General features: G+C 43.2%; 2 protein-coding genes and 1 long non-coding RNA gene across 6 annotated transcripts in view; 1 reads left to right on the top strand and 2 right to left on the bottom strand.

The window, feature by feature from the left end:
* Window positions 1-26: 26 nt before the first annotated feature.
* LOC117730339 lies at window positions 27-5,468 on the bottom strand. The gene is made up of 3 exons (XR_004609459.1): window positions 5,342-5,468; window positions 3,158-3,222; window positions 27-618 (listed from the first exon to the last, which is right to left on the bottom strand). It is a non-coding gene; the product is annotated as an uncharacterized LOC117730339 (long non-coding RNA).
* Window positions 5,469-5,566: 98 nt separating this feature from the next.
* Window positions 5,567-11,446, top strand: trib3 (tribbles pseudokinase 3). Its single transcript, XM_034531984.1, has 4 exons — window positions 5,567-6,172; window positions 8,440-8,715; window positions 8,894-9,186; window positions 9,631-11,446. The coding sequence occupies exons 2-4, from the start codon at window positions 8,440-8,442 to the stop codon at window positions 10,118-10,120; spliced, it is 1,059 nt and encodes a 352-aa protein (XP_034387875.1). The 5' UTR covers window positions 5,567-6,172; the 3' UTR covers window positions 10,121-11,446.
* A 1,058-nt stretch (window positions 11,447-12,504) lies between these two features.
* The window catches only part of atrip (ATR interacting protein), a 10,015-nt gene continuing 779 nt past the window's right edge, over window positions 12,505-21,740 (bottom strand). For 2 of the 4 annotated variants that reach the window (XM_034533179.1, XM_034533180.1), the window contains exons 2-18: window positions 21,360-21,694; window positions 20,723-20,805; window positions 20,004-20,174; window positions 19,814-19,926; window positions 19,402-19,538; window positions 19,213-19,311; window positions 18,811-18,916; window positions 18,180-18,347; window positions 17,430-17,685; window positions 17,041-17,094; window positions 16,637-16,821; window positions 15,944-16,080; window positions 15,719-15,810; window positions 14,540-14,626; window positions 14,392-14,461; window positions 14,055-14,276; window positions 12,505-12,889 (exon numbers count right to left, since the gene is read on the bottom strand). In XM_034533179.1, the coding sequence (XP_034389070.1) occupies window positions 12,816-12,889; window positions 14,055-14,276; window positions 14,392-14,461; window positions 14,540-14,626; window positions 15,719-15,810; window positions 15,944-16,080; window positions 16,637-16,821; window positions 17,041-17,094; window positions 17,430-17,685; window positions 18,180-18,347; window positions 18,811-18,916; window positions 19,213-19,311; window positions 19,402-19,538; window positions 19,814-19,926; window positions 20,004-20,174; window positions 20,723-20,805; window positions 21,360-21,693 (2,388 nt within the window). In that variant the 5' untranslated portion in view covers window position 21,694 and the 3' untranslated portion in view covers window positions 12,505-12,815. The remainder of the gene's footprint in view (window positions 12,890-14,054; window positions 14,277-14,391; window positions 14,462-14,539; window positions 14,627-15,718; window positions 15,811-15,943; window positions 16,081-16,636; window positions 16,822-17,040; window positions 17,095-17,429; window positions 17,686-18,179; window positions 18,348-18,810; window positions 18,917-19,212; window positions 19,312-19,401; window positions 19,539-19,813; window positions 19,927-20,003; window positions 20,175-20,722; window positions 20,806-21,359; window positions 21,695-21,740) is intronic. The other 2 variants (XM_034533182.1, XM_034533181.1) reach the window with 2 other exon arrangements.

The raw sequence follows: 21,740 nt of genomic DNA, 5'->3' as shown, positions 1-21,740 counted from the left end.
TAGGATGTCATGATCAATGGTGTCGAACGCAGCACTAAGGTCTAACAAGACCAGTACGGAGATGAGTCCTTTATCTGATGCAATTACACATTGTTATTCAGTTGTTAATTATATATATTTATTTATCGTAAATCCAAACCTGCGAAGTAATCAGTAACTTAGAAGGTGCTCAATAAATAAATGTAGCGTAATAAAAAGTACAATTACCTCAAAATAGTACTGAAGAAAGATACAATACTTGAAGACAAAGAAGTACAAAATATGCACCGTCTTATTTAATTAAGTCGATAATGACGCCTAACAAATGTTAGAGGGCCGGCACAAAGGCCCAGGATCAGAACTAGGACCAGGGCCAGGATCAGAACCAGGACCAGGACCCACAGAGAGATTGATGCAGTTCATTAAATCAGTGGATTAAAGAGTTCAACTTTGGTGAAACAGCTTCTGACCTTTGAGGGTCTTCTTCACTTCAGAGAGAACTGAAGTCTTCTTCACTGAAGTCTTCTTCAAGTCTTCTTCACTTCAGAGAGAACTGAAGTCTTCTTCAAGTCTTCTTCACTCCGTCTCAGGTGGAGTTTTAGTCTTTGTTCTGCAGGAAGCGCTCCGGGTGTCGTCCTCCTGTCAGGATCAAATATTAATACAGTATAAAATATTAAACCACCGCTGTGTGTTGGTCTTTCAGTGTCTCACTCGCCAGGTGTAAAACCAGGTCCTCGTGTAAACCAGGTCCTCGTGATGCTCTCGAGTCTCTTTACTGGACAGTAAATCAAGTGTTTGCATTGTCTGACCTCGGCTGACACGACGAGGCCTTAAAGTGCTCAGAAAGATGGCGACTAAAACACGACGACTTGCCAAAATTGTCAAGAACCAACACAAACTCAGGCTTGAATTGGCCAGTTAAAGAAGGTCGGCTTATTAATCTTGTAGAAGTGTAGTCTAGATATTAAAAGTGATTTTCAAAACGAAAGTGCTGCCGACTGCTTTCCGGTGAAAGTGGCTCCGACGCCATCATTACAAAACGCGAACAACAAACACGGCTATTGTGACTCACAGCTGTTGGCGAGCAGCTCGTGGAAAACCCCATGAATGTTGTGAACTCGGTTTGAGCGACATCAGCTGACAGGAAGTAAACATGGGCCCGAGGTGTTGCCGGGCAGAAAACGAGAGAAAATAAAAACACCTTTTTCCGAACTTTAAAGCAAGTAAACACGTCGTTGTGGAAACAATAAATACGAGTGCGGACTGGAAAGTGAGCCCGATGCGGCTGCTTTAAAAACTGCTCTGCGGGGTGAGTCGGGCTCCAACAGGTGAGCGTGCCTCGCCCACGCGGCCGTAAGGTATTTGTCTGGTCTCGGCTTAGCTTTCTAATGCCGACACACATCTTGTTTGATCTGAAACGAGAGCGTGAGCTGGTTCAATCTGTATTTAAAGCACTGGATCAATACGCTGGAGGATATCGTGGCGTTGAATCACCCGAAGCTTAAACGGTCTCTTAAAGCTCCCACTGCTCCACACATTCAAGATGCCCTGAAGCAAAACACACACGCACACGCACGCACAGAGGCCACCAGAGCAGATGGCGGGTCTACACACAGGAAGTGGATTTAAAGCTGTAATACACACAAACACACACACACACACACACACACACACTAGCCTAACTCAGGTGGCGATCCAAACTTAAGCAGCACAGGTGATGATCCTGAGAACGAGGACAGTGTGAAAGAAAACATGCGTGTGTGTGTGTGTGCGTGTGTCTGTGCGTGTGTGTGTGTGTCTCTGTGTGTGTGTTGTTCTTAGCGTGTGTGTGTTCTCATGGCGGGCCGTAGTTGAGTCAGACACTTGGCCTCTGATTTCATCACGTCGGTTATGAAAGAGACAGTAAAGTTTAACACACACACACACACACACACACACAGTGTTCATCATCCTCTGTTTCTTCAATATTTCATCATGTGGCGTAAAAACACACTAACCATGTGGAGATAACCTGCTGTGTGTGTGTGTGTGTGTGTGTAACCAGGTCAGTTAGGCTCTCCACCTGTCGTTTGGAATCTGTCCAATCAGAGCAGAGCTGACTATACACACACACACACACACACACACACACACACACACACACACACACACACACACACACACACACACACACACACACACACACACAACATAATGAAGATGACCTCATTTCCTGTCAGGCGTCTGTCTGTACTTCCTGCTGGAGATTAGTGCCTCACATGTCTCACGTGTGAAGACTTCGTCTACTGACTGTACTGCGCAGTAGAAAAACACACACAGTACTCTGTGGACAAACTACTTGTTGTGACTTCCTGTACTTACATGTAGGTTAACAGTTAGATTAAGTAACCAAGTGCATACCAATACTGAAATTATTGAGGTACTTGTACTTAAGTGTATCCAATCTATGCTACTTTGTACTTCTACTCCACATTCTATACACAGTATTGTACTTTTGATAACATGAGTTACTTTACAGATTCAGATCAGTAACAAAGAATATAATTTTAAAATAAACTATGACGTATTATGAATAAAGATTACATTTTCATCATCATTTTGATGACTAGTAGTACTAGTTGTAGTTCTTTACTTTTACAGACTCTACGTCACACACAGGTGCACGTTGTGCACACATTAAGAAAGTGCCAGGATTTCAGTATTCACACTGAAAAACAGTTTTAAACAGGCATCTAACGAGAAATGTGGCGTGTAGTCACATGCACCGCTCTGAGCCAATCATTTCAGGCCATTCTACCGGCTGCCCAAACCACTTTAAGTCTTTACTTTATGTAAACAGATTTTTGCCAAATAAGTTGTAAATGAGCAGAAAGAGAGATACAGTTGCAAAGTACAACTGCAATAAATAAAAAAAATATATATATATATATTATACAAATATTATATATATAATTATATATATTTTATATACAGTACATATATATAAATAAATATCTTATAAATATATATATAAATAAATATAATATAATAATAGTAGTATAATATCAACTCTAAAAGAGCAGATTCCCCCAAATGAAAAGTCAGGAGATCATGTAATTAATTTTAATTCATCCTGACAGACAACTGTCCTCGAGTTATGTCAGTCTGGATCAAAGTGGACGGACACGAGGTCACTCACCTGAGCGTGTTGCTCTGAGACGGGTGAAACAGGTGAGCTGTGGTGAGACAGGTGACATAGGTGCGCTGTGGTGAGACGGGTGAGGGAAACACAGTTTAGAAAAAGGCAAACCGTGTCACACGTGTCTGAATGTGGAACAAACTCTGGCAAACAGGTGAATGAGCAGCTGCTGAGCCTCAGACCTACAGATTAAGGTCAAAGGTCAGCAGCTGTCTGCAGGTCACCTGCTCAGGTTTTTACAAACAAACAAGGCTGTGATTGGTCCATTTCTGTGAGGAAACCCCTCACATCTACTACATATAATACTATTACTGTCAGAGGAAACCCCTCACATCTACTACATATAATACTACTGCTGTATTAAAATACTATTACTGTCAGAGGAAAACCCTCACATCTACTACATATAATACTATTACTGTCAGAGGAAACCCCTCACATCTACTACATATAATACTACTGCTGTATTAAAATACTATTACTGTCAGAGGAAAACCCTCACATCTACTACATATAATACTATTAGTCAGAGGAAAACCCTCACATCTACTACATATAATACTATTACTGTCAGAGGAAAACCCTCACATCTACTACATATAATACTATTACTGTCAGAGGAAAACCCTCACATCTACTACATATAATACTACTGCTGTATTAAAATACTATTACTGTCAGAGGAAAACCCTCACATCTACTACATATAATACTATTAGTCAGAGGAAAACCCTCACATCTACTACATATAATACTATTACTGTCAGAGGAAAACCCTCACATCTTCTACATATAATACTACTGCTGTCAGAGGAAAACCCTCACATCTACTACATATAATACTACTGCTGTATTAAAATACTATTACTGTCAGAGGAAAACCCTCACATCTACTACATATAATACTACTGCTGTATTAAAATACTATTACTGTCAGAGGAAAACCCTCACATCTACTACATATAATACTACTGCTGTATTAAAATACTATTACTGTCAGAGGAAAACCCTCACATCTACTACATATAATACTATTAGTCAGAGGAAAACCCTCACATCTACTACATATAATACTACTGCTGTATTACAATACTATGACAGTTAGAAGAATACCCTCACATCTACTGTATATAATACTAGCACAGTATTAAAATACTATTAATGTCAGAGTAAAACTTAATATCTACTGCATATAATATTAGTATTGCTGTCAGAGGAAAACTTAATATCAATTATTTTCATTTATCACTGTTTTAATCTCGTCTTCTGTGCTGCTACCGTTACGTTTGATGGTTTTATGAAGGATTATGGGTAATACACAGGAAATTCAAGGTAACTTTATTTGTTTGTCACTTCTCAAACAGAAAGACATTTTCAAAGTGCAAAGCAAATGTACCAAAAGAGTTATTTTTGAAGGCACTACATCAAAGTTTGCGATTGTGTGCTTTTAATCTTTACACCATTGCAGCGTATAATGTAATATGATGTAATAATCTCCCATACATATATATAAAAACAGGGCAGCTGTTGTTTAAAATGACTGTTGCGGCTGCTGACATCACCACCGTGCTGTCTCTATAATATTTTAAATATACATCCTCCTCCCCGTTTCAGACAGTTGTGAACATAATGTCTTTAACAACTTGCTGCTGGAACACTTGTTATTGGTAAACATTCGCTCACAGAAAATGTTGTTTAGTAGTAAACAGGTGTCATACAAAATGTTTCTGTAACCGAGGTGTAACCGCAAGCTGGAAACTGTGACTCAGGTTAAATGAATGTGGACAGTGATAATATTCCTCATTCTTAACGAGGATATATATATATATATATATATATATATATATATATATATATATATATATATATATATATATATATATATATATATATATTAACCGTCTCTTCACAATCAAACTGGCTTAACCTGTAATCATTATGTGTAATATAAGCTATCGTAAGTATATCAAAAGTACTGTATTTAGGTAAAGTTTTGAGGTACTTTTACTGTAAAAAAATACTTTACACTTCTATTCCATTAAAAAAAATGATTGTACATTTTTACTCCCTTAAATATATTTGGTACATTTAGTTAATTTGCAGATTCAGATTGACAGAAACATATAAATGATGTAAATAAAGTACTTTGAAGTATATTTATCTAAATAATACGTTTACCATTACCTGAGATAACTTTATGTCCACAGTTATACATTGTTTGTTGTTGTTGTTGTTGTTGTGTACACAAAAGCAAAAGGAGTCCTTCCTCCCCCCTGCATCGTCAACATAAAGACACATAATGAAACCGCTCCGCGGAGTCTCGTGTCAGTTTTCTGACGACGGATCGGCTCAGGATTGCAACATCGAGGCTCCGCCCCCCCCCCGCTGGATGAAACAACGTAACGAGCCCGACGAAACCAAACGGACCCGGAGTCAGTCTGAGTCCTCACTCCGCCGGAAAGTTCCGGAGACGAACGGGGTCGCGGCAGACCAGAGTCCGGGAGGGTCCGACTGGATCTAAAGACCGCAGCGACGCACGGATTCGAGTTTATTTTAAACTCGGGCGGAAGCACTCGGGTTGACTCGGCTTTGTTCGCTTCGGCTCCGGATATACATACAACAACAAACAAAATGTTTCATTTTTAGTTTTTATGAGAATATATATATTTTTTTTAAAAACGGTTTCGTATTTTTTTTTTTTTATTCTTCAGTTTTTCACGATCAGTTTCATCTCATTCAGACTGAAGAAGAAGAAACTGAACAGCTGACTGACGACACGTTGCGCAACCGAGACAATAATAATACAACGAGACAAAGACGTCATCCCCGGAGTCCAGTGCTCCCAGTATCAGAGCTGCTGGTTCCAGTCGAGGGGAAATCTTTTGTGTTTTTTTTGGTATGTCTTCGACAACTTCTGGTCCAGACAGATAGACCATCCGCTCCAGTCTACTGGGTTTCTACTGGTTTCCTGTTGACCTGCAGTCCGAACCAGTCCGTCTGTCTGAAGAGCGAAAGGTAAGAAACCGACCTGAGATCAGAGGTGAGAGAAGTACTCTGATCCTTTCACTGTTCAAGTAGCTGCAATAAATTATACAAATACTTCAATTATGAGCAAAGATCGTTCACTAAAGTAAACCAGCACTCGATATGCATAATTACCTCTTTCAGTGTTACATTCATATTCATAGATTACTTTTACTGATGCATTAGCCAATACATGGCATCATTAAGGTGGAGCCCACTTTAACACTTTATTATAGTTCTTTTGTAGTTTAATCTGGAGAAATGATCATAAAAGTTAATCTTTTATTGCGATTGTTAAATATTTATCTAAAAGTAAACGTAGGCGTCAGTTTAAATGAGGGGAAGCTGTTGGCTGCACACAAGTAGAAAATGGGAGTATGCGAGTAAAGTACAAATACCTTGAGTTAATGAAACTCAGAATGGTCTTCATCGTCAGAGGATGAGTGTGCTCAGTTGTCATGGCGATGGGTCTGTTGACACAAGAGCTCCGGAGTCTTTTTTTCTTTTTAAACGGTTTTGACCTTTTTGTCCGTGTAATGGTTCAGTTGAAAGTTCTGGAAGCAGCTGGTGAGTCGGGATCGTTGGGTCAAAGTAAGGAAGGGGGAGAAGAGTGAGTTTGTAAAGATGTCAGAGATCTCGCGTTGGTCTCGGTTTTAATGTCGAGCGGCGGGACGGAGGCACGTGGCAGAAGATTAAATGTGACATACGCATTTCAGTTTGTACATTTCTTTTTCACAAGTGGCACCCAATCCTCTTCCGGAGAGAGCGGCGATGTCACAAGGTCAACGTTGAGATGACGACAAGGAGGGAAACCTCTTCAGTCAGTTGCGTCAGATAGAATAAATAGAGACCAGTAGAAACAAGTGCATTCACATAGAGAGCAAACAGGAAACTGGAATTTCCAGAAGTAAGAAAACCTTGTTAAGAATCTCATTGAAAACTGCAACTTATACTTTTTTTATATATATATATATATATATATATATATATATATATATATATATATATATATATATATATATACACTTTTTTTTTGGGTTCCGAAATTCCTTGTTCAACTTTAATTTGTTCCGACTTCCAACATCAAGTCCTGCAGAATACGTAAAGTAAACGACTGAACCGTTCTCTGAAAGTAGAGAACCAGTAGAATCTAGTGAGGTTTGTGTGTTTTTGGTCGTTTAATATAAACAGTCTGATCTCCGGTTGTGAAAGTGCAGCCGACAAGGTGACACATCAAACAGCAAAGATTCACTGAGAGTGTGTTTGTTTGTGTGTGTGTGCGTGTGTGTGTGTGTGTGTGTCTCAGGGGATTACGTTGCCACGGTGGCGCTGTGACTCAGGGTGTCAGAGTAAAAGCAGCGTTGGCCAACATCAGGTTGCCACACAGCGTCATCGCGGCGACCGCAGGCTCTGAAAAACTTTATAGAACAGACACACACTCTCAGTGTGTGTGTGTGTGTGTGTGTGTGCGTGTGTGTGGTAGGTGTTGACTGTATTTAAAGCCTGTTTAAACTATAAACTGTTGTACTCTGATGCAACGATCTGAAAGCTGAAGCATCTGTCAGCTTACAGGAAGTTGCATCATGAAGCCTATAGACACGTTAGCATGTGAGCAGCAGCGACGCTAATGCAACTCTTCTTACTGTATACGAGTGAACGTATAACAAGGAGCGTTTAGTGGAGGGAGGAGGCTGAGAGGCGCTTACAGGGTCTCCAACAACTTCTTATTTACGTTAAAGTTGCTTGAAGTTAAGTCACGGTCTATATATCCAAATGAGGAGACGCAGCGGGGATTTTTCAGTACTACAAACTGGGAATCTATGGCGATGTTCCCGGGAAAAATCCATACACCTGCAATTTCCAAAGAGAACAATATCTTTGCATGTGGAAGTGCCCTTGAGCAAGACACCGAACCCATAGTTGCTCCCCGGGCGCTTCACTGCAGCCCACTGCTCCTTAATTACTAAGGATGGGTTAAATGCAGAGAATGATTTCCCTACTGTGGGACTAATAAAAGGTTCATTATTATTATTATTATTATTATCTCACGCTGGTAACTGTAAACTTTCCACAATAGAGTGCACTTTTGTGAGATAGTCCAACATGAGCGTGACACAACGAGGCTGTGAAGGCGACGACATTTAATTCACTAGACGGGTATCTACTGATGTATATATTATACTGTCGAACAAAATAGTATCAATAAGGCTGTAAACTGTAAGGAATCTGATGATGTCACTTGTCTCCTCCAATCACAGATGAGCATGGGCATGACCGCAGCGCGGTCTCAGCTGTGTCTGAAGAGGCTATTGGACGAGCCCCAGGACATTGTGAAATGTAAAGTAGCTCGCCTGGAGTCGAACCCTCCCACAACCGGCCTGTCCCACTGCCTCAGGCCCAGAAGCCCCGCCCCCAGGTCCAACGAGGGCCAATCCCCATCCAGAGTCGGATCGTACTTCCTGTTCGGACGCTGCGAGGGGGAAAAGAGTTACAGGGCCGAGCACGCACAAACAAAGGAGCAATACACCTGCCAGGTAGTTACCGTTACTCATACTGCAAAAATACTACTGGTACTATTTATACTGCAAAAATACTGCTAATACCACATATGGAAATACGACTTATACTTCCAATACCAATAGTAGTATTGGCAATACTGCTGTAGATACTCGAGATATTCCTCAAATACATACCGTGTTGCCATGGTTACAGGTACTTCCTCTATGTGGTTACCAAGAGCGGTTGGCTGCCTATGCTCGCATCGGTCACCACGACAACGTCTGCGGCCTGCTGGACGTGGTGATTGGCCAGGACAGCGTGTACGTCTTCCTGCCCGGTCACCACGGCGACATGCATGCGTACGTGCGGACCAGGAAGCGTCTTGCCGAGGAGGAGGCGGGGCTTCTGTTCGCCCAGATGCTGAATGCTGTGATGCACTGCCATCGCCATGGAGTCGTCCTGCGAGACCTGAAGCTCCGCAGGTTCGTCTTCATCGACAAATACAGGTGAGACAGACTACTCTGATACTACTTATACTGCATGTTACACACACACACACACACTTCTAAAAATATTGATACTGACTTCTCTAACCTTACTAATACTACCACTTAAAATACTTCATATACTGCTAATACGACTGAACATACCAATACAAATACTGCGTAACATACTTAAAATACTTCTGCCAATTACACTTCTAAAATACTACCAATATTACCACCAGTAATACTCCTAATGACTATGGATACTACTGACACTGGTTATACTAATGCTTACATCAGCAGTATTGGGGGAAGCGGCAGTATAATTAGTAGCATCAGCGAAGTACAGATGAAACCTAGAAATAAATACTACTAGTAATACCTCTAACACTACTTTGACTATTAATACTACTTCTAACCCCGGTACTACAGATACTGATGCATTGTGGTCCTTTCTTTCTGCAGGACGCGTCTCGCTCTGCTCGGCTTGGACGACTCCGTCCTCCTGCACGGTGACCATGACGACGATTCCCTGACGGACAGACACGGCTGCCCCGCCTACGTCAGCCCCGAGCTGCTGACCAACGGGACCCGGTCTTACTCGGGCCGCGCCGCAGACATCTGGAGCCTGGGCGTGTCTCTGTACACCATGCTGATTGGACGATACCCGTTTCAGGACACGCAGCCCGCCGCGCTGTTCGCCAAGATCCGCCGCGGCTCCTTCAGCGTGCCGCATTGGCTGTCGCCGCAAGCCAAGTGTCTGATCGGCTGCATGCTGAGGAAGTCGCCCACGGAGAGACTGACGGCGTCGGAGCTGCTGATGCACCCGTGGCTGAGCGGCCCGCGCGCTGCGCACCACAACACGAACAAGACGCACCACAGCGCGCACAAAACACTACCGAGTCCACGAGGAGACGACGAGCAGGTGGTGCCGACCTGGACCGAGAAACACTAAACACACGTTTGTACCTCTATACTTGTGAGGACCCAGCTTGATGCATTTCATCCCTTCAGCCCCCTCACTAAACGTCACCTCAACCTGACTTTAACTTTCACCCGAAAACAAAGTTTCCCCTTTGAACGACCTTCATCCAAAATGCCCCTCAGTGTTGATACGGTTACTTAATACTTACAAATGTTCTTCCACAACGATGACGAGACGCCATTAAACACTTACTGTGACTATACATCAACATGCAATATTGTTGATGAAGATTTTGCTGACCCCACCCCCCAAAAAGACTGAATTTTATAGACATTTTCTTTTTCAATGCAGTAAAACTTTACAAACAATGACAACAACTCTGCTTTGGAGAAAGAAATAAGACATTTTGGCTGGACTGAAACGTTCAGTAGATCTAAAGAAAAAAAACAACATTAAAATGTCAAGTTTTCATGAACAGATACAACTAAAACGCCCAAACTTAATCAACTAAAACTTGACTGAAATAAACAGGATGAGGTTGACTAAATAGCTGACCAAATGAACACAAGTCCTCACACACACACACACACACACAGAGAGAGACTGATCCTGGATTACTTGACCGGACCATCAGGTGCCTTCCTCTCGCTGCGTCTCAATTCAAGCTCCGACAAATTCACAACAGAGTCACCAGTTCCACCAGAACCCGACGCAAACCCAGTTCCCCTTCAACACAGTTACATCCCAGCGTTAAACTACAGACTCATTATTAAACATCCTGCAGTGGAGATTTGATTGGACCACTTCAACACCAGCAAAAGACTGAACATACCGGTGGACTTTGAAGGAGGCGGAGCACAAAATGGGACACGGCTCCTTCATGTCAGCGTTTACACTTCCTGGCTGCTCCCTAGTATTATAAGAGGAGGATCGGTCAGTGTTGAAAAGTGATCGCTACACATATTTGTCATGTCCTTCCATCTCAGGATCATCACTTCATTCAATAATTCGTTTTTTTTCTGGTGCTCATGAAAACCATTATGCAGAAGAAAAAAATGACCTGGTTTTCAAATATGTTCATCAAGGCAATAATAATAATAATGACTCTGGATCAACCTTTGTGATCCTAAAAAAAAAAGAATTCTGATATTTCTGAGAAACATTGTAATTAAATCTCAGTAGAAAAGGACCTGAAATAAGCACCGTTGTGTTGAATCGTAATAAGAAAAGAATGAAGCGTTAATCTCGAGTTTCTTTTGACCGACCGATCCGACCTGCCAATAGGATGCCTTCTTATGAACGTGTCACTCAGACCTCAGTTACAGCTGGAGAATAAATAAAAGATGTTTCACAAACTCTTCTGGTCCCGAACCGTTTTGTTGTTGTTGTTGTTGTTGGTGGTTTTCAATATTTTATTACCGGTGTTAATTCCCACAGAGCCTCCATCCTCAGACAAGACACACACAGTCAGTATAAAGCATCTCACCGCGTGGAAACATTTCCGTCTGAAGCATTTAGAGGTTTGAGACGGCGTGAAACCGTCTCTCCTCCAGTCAGACATTAGAGGCATTTCAAGCCTCTCAGAATTTAAAACACAGAGAATGTCAATAGTAAGCTGGCGGCTTCCAGCTAACGGCGCTAACTGCAGTAACAGTACAAACATTGTCTGCTCAGGTAGACATCGCGCCACTAGATCTTTACATAGGTAAATTGTACTATGCTAATGCTGCTATTGAGCAACAGAAGGAAGTGTTGTTATAACGTGTGAACTAAATACAAAGTAAAAAACATACTTGCTGCTCAAGTAGACGACGACGCTCGTGGTCACAACAAGCAGTTCATCAGACTCCAGTAGAACCATCACAACATTAACTTCTAGAAATCAGTGAACTCCCGTACAAATAAAACCCGACTAACTGCTCAGCGGCAAGAAGTTTTTGTGCAGGTAAAACATAATAAATGCAAATTGTACAATTGTGAGCTTTTGAGGTAGTGGTGGCAGATTGATAATCCATCCATCCATCCATTTTCAATACCGCTTATCCTCATTAGGGTCGCGGGGCGCTGGAGCCTATCCCAGCTGACATAGGGCGAAGGCAGGGGACACCCTGGACAGGCCGCCAGTCCATCGAGGGCACATGTAGGGACATACAACCATTCACTCTCACATTCACACCTATGGGACATTTAGAGATCAATTAACCTGCAGCATGTCTTTGGACTGTGGGAGGAAGCCGGAGAGCCCGGAGAGAACCCACGCTGCCACGGGGAGAACATGCAGACTCCACACAGAAGGACCGCTCCGACCGGGAATTGAACCCGCGGCCCTCTTGCTGTGAGGCGACAGTGCTAGCCACTACACCACCGTGCAGCCCAGATTGATAATGTTAATATTAATTATGGGGTCCAGGCCAAGTATCAGTATATTAACTAAAGGTGTGAGCCACAGAGAAGTATCAGAACCAGAGTACAGACAGACAGAAACCACATACAGAACATGAACTCTGACAGCAGCACCTTTTCTCACCTTTACGTTTTATTGTTAGCATCAGACAGCAGAACGAATCCTGTGACTTCATCACTTCAGTCACACCTCTTTTCTCTCATCCTTCATTTCTCTCCAACATCCACTTTAGTCTTTTGAGCTCGTCTCAGCCTGAAATATCCAATCGGTCAGTAAACCGTCGCTCGTGTCCGCTCACTGATCGCTGGTGGAATCAGCCAATCAGGAGCCAGTATCCGTGTCCATGTCATCAGTGTCGTCGCCCTCCGAGCGGCAGATCTCCTCCAACGCCAGCTCTGCCACACAGGAAACAGGAAGTGTGGACGTTATTTTTAAAAAGGGCCTGATCAGTAAAATCGTGTTTTTTGTATTATTATTGTTGCTAGGAAACCATCAAATGAGTGCTAACAATAGCTCAACATAAACCATGACCTGTGCGCTACCTAATACTTAAAAGTAGATTTTAAATGAATGACAATGACTTTCCTAAAATCTCACACTGATTTTTCTCCTGCCGTTTCATGTTCAGGCCATGGTAACTATGTTTGTAAAGTTATAGAGCTCCAGATATCCAGTAAGAGTAAACAACATGTGTAAATCCTAACACAAGAAAATATGCCACAATATTGTGAATAACTTACAGCAGCAACACACATGTCTGCTTAAGGGGATCAGCCACGACGTGACTGATGCACATTAAATACAGTTTCCATGTCATAATAAATTATGCGTTTCTAGATCAGTTCCATCCAATCAGTCACGGCGGGCCGTAGCTCAAGTGCCATAGCATCCATAGCTCATTCATTTCATGAGCTCTACGCAGCGACATATACACAGATTATGAATTTGCCTGTGTTTACCAGACAGCTGTCAGAGGATCAACCAGAGTGGCAACTGTCAGCTTACCACTCGGGATGATATATATATATATATATATATATATGATGATATAGGGTGCACCCACTATGTGTTCTTGTGGGTGCACCGTGTTCTCTTCTTCTGTATTTACCAAATGTGAGGGTTATGAGTAAAAACTAAATTGTGGAATCAGAACACGACACTAAGCCAACGTTACTTTGATAATCACCAGCAGTACTCGTTTTACCCAACGTGAACATTAGTGTTAACGTCTGTACAAAAGGTCCCTATGGAAAGAGTCTCCTGTAAGTTAGCAGAACAAATCACCTGTCAACCGGCCAAGAATTACAGCTGTCACGCATTGTTACGACAGTTTAACGGCATAAAAATGCTCAGTGCGAGTAATAATATCCGACGGCTTCAAGAGCCCGGCAGTAGAGACGTAACCAAAGTAGACAAGCTCCGCAAATGTGGGATTTACGTTTTACTTTAACGAGAGAAGAGGCGGTAGGGCTGGGTTTTGAAAAGAAAACCCGCAGATCGCTCTGTATATGTGCGAGTGTGTGTGTGTGTGTGTGTGTGCGTGTGTGTTTGTGTCTGTACCCTCGCTCTCGCTCAGCTCGGGGATCTTCCTCAGCGTGTCTCGGACAGCAGGGATCACCTGGTCGTACATGTGCAGCAGCGGCCTGCAGTTCTCCGAGAAGCTGCCGTGATGCAGCAGCAGCCAGTGCAGCAGCAGCAGACACTCTCTGAGCAGCGACGCTGCCGGGCTGCGCCACCATGGCGACGGGCGGGCGTGGCACTTCTGTGAGGGCGCAGCAAGGCCTGATGGGTGAAAAACAATAAGCAACTCCATGATTTTAGAGACGGTTTGTTGGGTGTGGTGAATAGTTCTACGGGGGAATGCCGCCGTGTGTTTTAAATCTGACGTGAGACTGACCTGTTGAGTCCTGAGAACCACGAAGATCCAACCACTGACGATGGAAAACAATCACCACTGTCTGAACCAACTGAGAGAACGAGGTCAGGTAAGAGGCGTGTGCAGAAAGGTGCAACACACAGTTTAGTGTCTCCATATGAAGTTTTACCTCAGTGTAACACTGGCAGCTGCTGTGCTGGCTGGTGGTCCAGCTCTCTGCTCTCTGAGTCATCAGTCTGCTCAGCAAACGAACAACCTGAGACACGAAGACAACAATGGACCCAAAATAGAAGTACTTTAAAGTCTCATAAAAGCCACGTCCAAACAAAAGCTTCAGCCTGCACAAACAAACCAAGGCAGAGCCTTTGTGAAGCTTGGAGAGGTGGAATCTATACGGTGTCCAATGATAAATTCAATATATTGTACAGTTCCACAGCACTTATTCCATGTACAACAACAGAATCACATACTCCACACTTGAATTTATCAAGAAAACAGGAAGGGAGTTTTGAGTTTCCAACAATAATCAAGTATACTTATAAAAAAAAGGCCAGTTTCTAATATTAAAATATATTAAATCCACGTCGACTGGTTGTTTTTCTGCTTCGGTGCCTAAAGGACTAACGCATGACAATAAAGATCACAGGTATGAGCTTGTTGACCAAACTGTCTTGTTCTCTTTCTAATAAATAAGTGTGTTGCTCACAGGCGTAAAGGTGGAACAAACCTGTTGGAGAATGCAACACGTCCATGCACGACATAAACTAACAATAAAGCAATATGATACGGAAATCGGATGTGTGGAAGAATGTGCTGTTAAAATGAGAGAATCAGCACACGGGCCAGCTGTTACAGCCTCGAGCACGAGTTCACTAGATCAACTCGTGACACACCGTCACGCCACTTCTTTGCTGAGGTTGCCGACTGCACGCGGTGGGAGGGACGTCGCAGTACTTCACATTAAGTGCTTTTTGAATCGTCTAACGGCATTTTTTTTTATGGCGACTTTCCAACAGACATCACGGTTTTAAGGACCGAGTACCGTTATCGACCAAGTATGTGAAAGTACTCTATTTTCATTCACTTTTTCACAAGCCATTATCGCCAATCGGACAACTTGTGGCGTTGAGACTACAAAGAGGCACAAAATACAGAGTTGTTGGGGTGAGGGAGACGGTGGGATGCAGCAGCCTGGAGGAGGCTACGGATGTTGCAGAGGTCAATTTACTTTGTATCGCTCCAAAATCACAAATTTGCCTCATAGGGCTTTAAAATCTGTACACATCTATTCATCTCCATCTCCTTGAGGAGGAAGTATGTCTCCACTGTGTGTGCGTGTTTGTTTTACCCGCAGGTCCAGCAGAATCCAGTCTGTGTGTGTTGCTCGGTTGTCTGGTCTGGTTCTGATGAACTGGAACAACTTCAGGAAAATACACGGGTCTAAAAGAAAACCCCAACAAAACAAAAAAACACTGCTACATTGAGCTTTATTCAAATCACGAGGAGGTGAAACCTAAACAATGGAGGGATAACTTCACAGAGAGGTTGTGACGCTGAAGTTCAGATAACTCACCGTGCTGAGAGCAGAGCCGCTGAGCCAGAGTCTGGTGGTCGGTCATGGACGTGAGGACAGACACGCATCCCAAAACCGTGTGCAACCTGCAGTCTGCTGACAAACACGCACACACCACCTGCAACACACACTGCAACCTGAGGGAGAAACGCAGACGGTGGTGACTAATAAATCCCCAGTGAACATCAATTCATCCTTTTTAGTTATTTCTGTAGTAAAAAAAATAAATGGAAAAGTGGGTTATTTTTGTTCCTTTTCTGTTGGTCGGACTGAAGAATTCATTCTTCGTACTTCAGCAGTTCGTTTGAGTCAAAATTCACGTCTCACTCAGAATTTCTTGAACAAAATCCATATATTCTGCAGTCAGAACAAACAAAATACTCAATTTGATGTCAGACTGGTATGTTAGTAAGTAATATATGTTCCTCATCAATTTGTGTGCACGTGATTTATGACAAAATTAATGTATAACCCAATTTGGTAACATTTTACTTGAAACCTCAGCCAACGTGCAATTTTCAAATTGGTTCCTTTCAGACAAAACGTTTAAAGGATTTTAATATGGGATCTCGATTTCCACAACTTTCAATTAAGTTTTCAAAGAAAAGTTTTTTATTGTATTGAACATTTGTCGTATCGGTCTTATCCGTTTGTCACATGATCAGGTGGATTCACGTCTTCATTGAAGTCTACCTGTCGGCATGCGTGCGTGGCGTCCTCTCGATGACGACACACAGAGTCTTCATGGCATCGAGGACCAGCTCCTCATTCTGCGAACCAACGCAGCCGCCGCCGAGCCCCGCTTCACACAGCCGCAACACGGACTGCAGCAAGGCATTCTGGGAGCACAGAACCACACCCGCAGCAGAGTGTTCAGTCTGAGAGCCGAGGGAGAAGTTCATGACATTATTTGAGTATTTACAGTGACAAATGTTTATCATAATAACATGATAATCTTAAGCCTCCTGGACAAACACTATGTAGTTTCATATCAGAAAGTTGATATTTCAATGTCACCACTCACTAATTAAATAAAGGGGAGGAGTTAAAGTCTAAATTGGAACAAAGCGAGTCCATCAGCGTGTTCGTTTCTGTACCTTCATGTCTGTAACTCTGCTCTGATTCTCCTTCGACAGCACAGCTTCCACCACCTGGGAGAGAAAATGAAGAAGGGATGTCAACTGTCACATTAAATGTAAACGAGGAAAGACACACGAAGGCCGCGATCAGGCAGAGAGCTTTACCGACCGCAGTTGGGAGGAGACAAATCAGAGCTGTAGGTCGACTTGAGATTTCAGTTAAGTTGTTTTCATTAATTCAAACTGGAGTATTAAGTGTTCGGTCAGCCTATTAGGCAACGTCGAGTTCATAGTTTGTGTTAAAAGTTTGCAGTCATTCAGAGGGCTATAGATGGAAGTTGTCAGTAATGGAGGTGACATCCCACTGATTTAAATGTCTTGTGTGTCTGCGTCGTCGCTGCCATCACCTCGTCGCTGTGGGCCACCAACAGGTAGAGGAGCCTCAGAGCAGCCAACCCAGTGTCCTCTACACTGAAACCAGTCAAACCAGCCTCGTCCAGTCTCCCCAGTCCAGCAGCAACGCCTGCTGGGAGCGAGCTGGCGCCGGTAGAGTTTGAACCACCGCTGCCAGCGGAGGTGGAGCGCAGCGAGTCCAGAGCCTGACAGAGTCGAGACAGGTGAAGCTCCAAAAGTGGGAGGAAGAGGACGGCTCCGGGACACGACCTACACAAACACATTAGATCATTTAGATGAATGTTAGTTGTCCAAAATCACACTTAACATCTGTGTGAGTGGTTCTTTAACTTTTTTGGAGGTGCATGGTTTGATGTTTATTGCAAACCTTTTCACTTTAAATGTGGATATAAAAATGCTAATTAACAAATCCTGTGGCATCATTGGTCCATAAAGCACCAGCTGGTCTATACCTTTTTATTTGTTGTTGCATTTAAAGTGTTCCTTCTGTGTGAGGACAGTATTTGTAAAACAGTAATCGTCAGTGGTGTATAGGCCTGATATCTTGTATCTATATTAACACATGGCCTCCAGGTGTTTTGCCATGTGGTCTTTTTCAGTGCAGCATCACACAACTTGGCCACCAGAGGGCTCTGCAGTCCACAGAACCATTCAGCTTCCACTGTGGTGTCTTCTGGATTATTCAGTGAGCAGCAAATATCAAAGTTAGTGAAGGTTCACCAGATCGTAGTGTCTCACGCTACCTTTTGTTTCTGCTGCCGGCTGCGGCTGCTGATCGGTTCTGACTCAGCATGTTGAGTCCAGTCACAGCCAGACTCTGGAGAGGACTCAGAGTAGGCCTGGGAGCCGCACCTTCACCCCCGCTGACACCCACAGCAGCATCAGACTGGAGCAGAAAACCTGCAGACTTGCTGAAATCCCAACATTCAACACAGTTATATTAATCCTTCGTGCTTGGGCTGTGATGGGAGTAGTACCTAGTAGTACTACAACCACCACGGCTACTACTGTTGAGATCACCGTCAGTCCTACTACTCAAGTCAATTTGTGTTACTCAGATGTATTATCTATTTCTAAAGATTTGGGTTTTGGTGGATTTGGCGACCCCATGTGGTGACTGAGATGAAGTGGCTGCATTGATACAGCAGGGTGTTGATGTGATCGTGACACAATGACATTTGATTAAAAGTCTCAAGCACGGCTTCAGGTATTTTCTCTTTGACTTGATCAAACATGGTGCGACTCTTAATATCCTTTTCTATTAAGTTACATTTGCAAACACCTTTCCTTAAAACTACGACAGTACCGCATTATACACATTATATTACGCTGCATCACCACCACGTTGTCATGGTTACAGCGCCGGGTGTTTACCTGGATGTCGGGTGGATGTCACTCAGACTCATAGAGAGCAGGTGAGACAGGCCGAGGCTGCTGGGAGACAAAGGCTGCTGCAGCAGCAACCCCAGCAGGACGCCACCTGGACGACAACACAAACACTAGAGTTTACATTTCCCATAATGCAGCTGGAAACTGTGTTTCCTTAGCCCCTCCCTGTCTGGTAAACGCCCTCTTCTTTAAACATCAAGTCATGGTTGAATGCACTTATTGTAAGTCGCTTTGGATAAGCGTCAGCTAAATGACATGTAATGTAAGTTCTCTGTTCAGCCTGATAAACAGATCCAGTGTCAGTCCCTGGTTTAGAGGGTTGTGATACTAATTTAGAAATTAGTATCACAACCTATTTATTTCCATGAAGCATCTCTGCAGACTGACCTGGGTGCTGCAGGTGTGCAGGTCTGACGGACAGGAAGGGGTCCGGTCGAGACACTTCCTGTTTGTCCCCAGATCTGCTGCTGGACCCCCCTCTGTCTGCTGCAACACACAAACAAAAACACACCCGTCAAACCAACAATTTGGTCCTCAACGCGCCCGTTGCACCACCATCTTCGTCATGTGACCCACCGTCTCTCCGCGTCGTCGCTCTGGAGGGAACGTGGGCTCCAAACATCTCCTTGGTGATGAAGCCATTTCCTGTTGGCGACGACGAGCTGCCAACGCTCCCATGATGCAGCTGGGCGAGACAGCCGAGCACTTTCGGACTTAGGAGGAGAGAGAAAGACAGAGCCGCCAATCAGATTAGAGACGAGTGGATGACAATCAATCATTTACGATACTTTCACATTTTTGTATTCAAAAAATACAAACATACAGTATAAATGATCTACTATATAACTGAACGTGACACCAATAAGTGTTGTTTTGTCCAACCCAGAGATACCCAAAGACATTTAGTTTACAATGACATAAAACAGAGAAAAACAAAACATTTAATTGATTATTAGAACTGCTGTTGGTATTATTGACGACGACTGACCTGTTTCTAGGCAGCGGAGAGGCCGTCTTGGTTTTGTCTGAACTGTGAAGTTTGGTCTTCATCTCGTTGATCTCGGCTTCTTTAAACTGCAGCTCTGACTTCAAAGACTGAACCTGAACATAGAGAACATGTCATTATTGTGTTATTCTGAGAATTATATGTACTCTGTGTGTGTGTGTGTGTTCCTCACCTTCTTGTTAAGCTCCTTCTCCTTTTCGCTCTGCTCTCTCTGTCTCTGGATCTCCAGCTGGATCTGGTTCTGCCTTTGGGTCTCCTTCTCCTGTTGAGCTCCTTTCAGAGAGTCCCTCAGGACCCGGATCTCCCCACTCTTCAACACGATCTCCTCCTCCACCTCCTTCAGCTAATAAAAGGTACACATTCACCAGGACATGTGTATATTTATAGAGTCTGCTCTCAGCTGGTACGAGGCACTGACTACATTTGATATTGAACCACACTGATATCGAAATATCATCTGCTTTGGATGGGTTCACAATAATCACAAGTGCACATTAATTGATTGATAAGTCAGCTAAAAGGCCCCTGGACAGTTACAACATCAACTAAAAGCCCAAAATACAAAGAAAAAAAAAGAAGAACTTTAAATAGTTTATAAGCTTGGAGAAACGGGGAAAATGATAGTGTTTGTAAAGATATACTACCAGTATAACACTAGTCTTTAGTTTATTCTACAGCAAGTTCCCTTGATCTAAATAAAGTTTTATCTTATCCCGAAATATCAAGTCACAGAAAACTAAGAAATGACAATTCATTCGTGCTATAATCTTGCGTGCAAATGCCTTGTTATTGCTCTCTTCTGTGATGTGTAGTTGTGTTCAATGCCCTGATCTTGTGCCTGTTGGATGTTTTATACAAAGTTGTATAAAGTGAGAAGCCAGTGAGTCTCACCTTCCTCTTGAGCTCTGCATGCTGAGCCTCCAGCAGACCGTGTGAGTCTTCTCTGTCCGACCCAAACCGCTGCTGCCTGTTACCTGAACACACAAAACAGCTGAGCTTTGTCAACACAAAAATATGTACAAGTACGCCAGTTGTGTTGTTTACTGTAACGACTCACAGCGACTGGTCCCTCACTACGTTTTTCTTATTTCTTACCCCGCAAGTTCTTTTAAATCTTGTTACTCCAACCAAGTTCTGACATTATTTATTTTGTCTTTATGAAGGCTTTCTTGTCATGTCTTTTCCTATTCTGTATTTCTTCTCATTAGAAACTGGACTAAAACTTTGTGGTGTGAATCTTTCTATTATTAAATTTGAGTAGACATTGAAAATCTCTGTGTGAATAAATTCTATCTCCCAAAGGACAAAAGGCTGTTATTTAATGTGCATGTTTCAAACCCATATTTTCTCTTGGTCACATACAGAGGAAAAGGCCCAACATTGTTATTTTCCTAATGTGATGAAGAAGATATTTAACAGGATCAGATTAGATGATTTCACAGTTTCACTATTTTTCCAGGACGGACATGATGATTGTTTAAACCACGTGCCATTAAACTCTCAGCGATCAGTTCTGCTCTGAACTCACCGAGAGGCTCTCTGCTTGGCATCCCGGCATTCCCTCGGTTGCTGCTGAACCCAAACGTGTTCTCGCTACTCTGATTGGTTGTGGCTCTGCTCACAGATTTGCTCTGCCCCGCCGGCTGCGGCCAGTTGGACCCGAGGGTCGGCTCCATCGGTTTGGGTCCTGGTTTCATCCCAAGCCCGGGTGTAGCAATCGCGGTGATGGCCTGCGAGGCAATGGTGTCAATCTCATCCAAGTCGTCCTGGGTGAAGTCGTCGTCATCTCCAAACGGGTCATTGAAGGCCGTCACGACATCCTGGTTCAGGCCTCGAAGGCGCTTGGTGGGGGGGTAGTTCATGCTGTGGGGGACGAAGAGGAATTAGACCAGCTATAAACAAGTGTTGG

Source organism: Cyclopterus lumpus, chromosome 5 (assembly GCF_009769545.1).
Source record: "Cyclopterus lumpus isolate fCycLum1 chromosome 5, fCycLum1.pri, whole genome shotgun sequence".
Lineage (NCBI taxonomy): Eukaryota > Metazoa > Chordata > Actinopteri > Perciformes > Cyclopteridae > Cyclopterus > Cyclopterus lumpus.
Note: the sequence above shows the minus strand (reverse complement) of the source record. Positions and strands in the feature narration are given on the sequence as shown.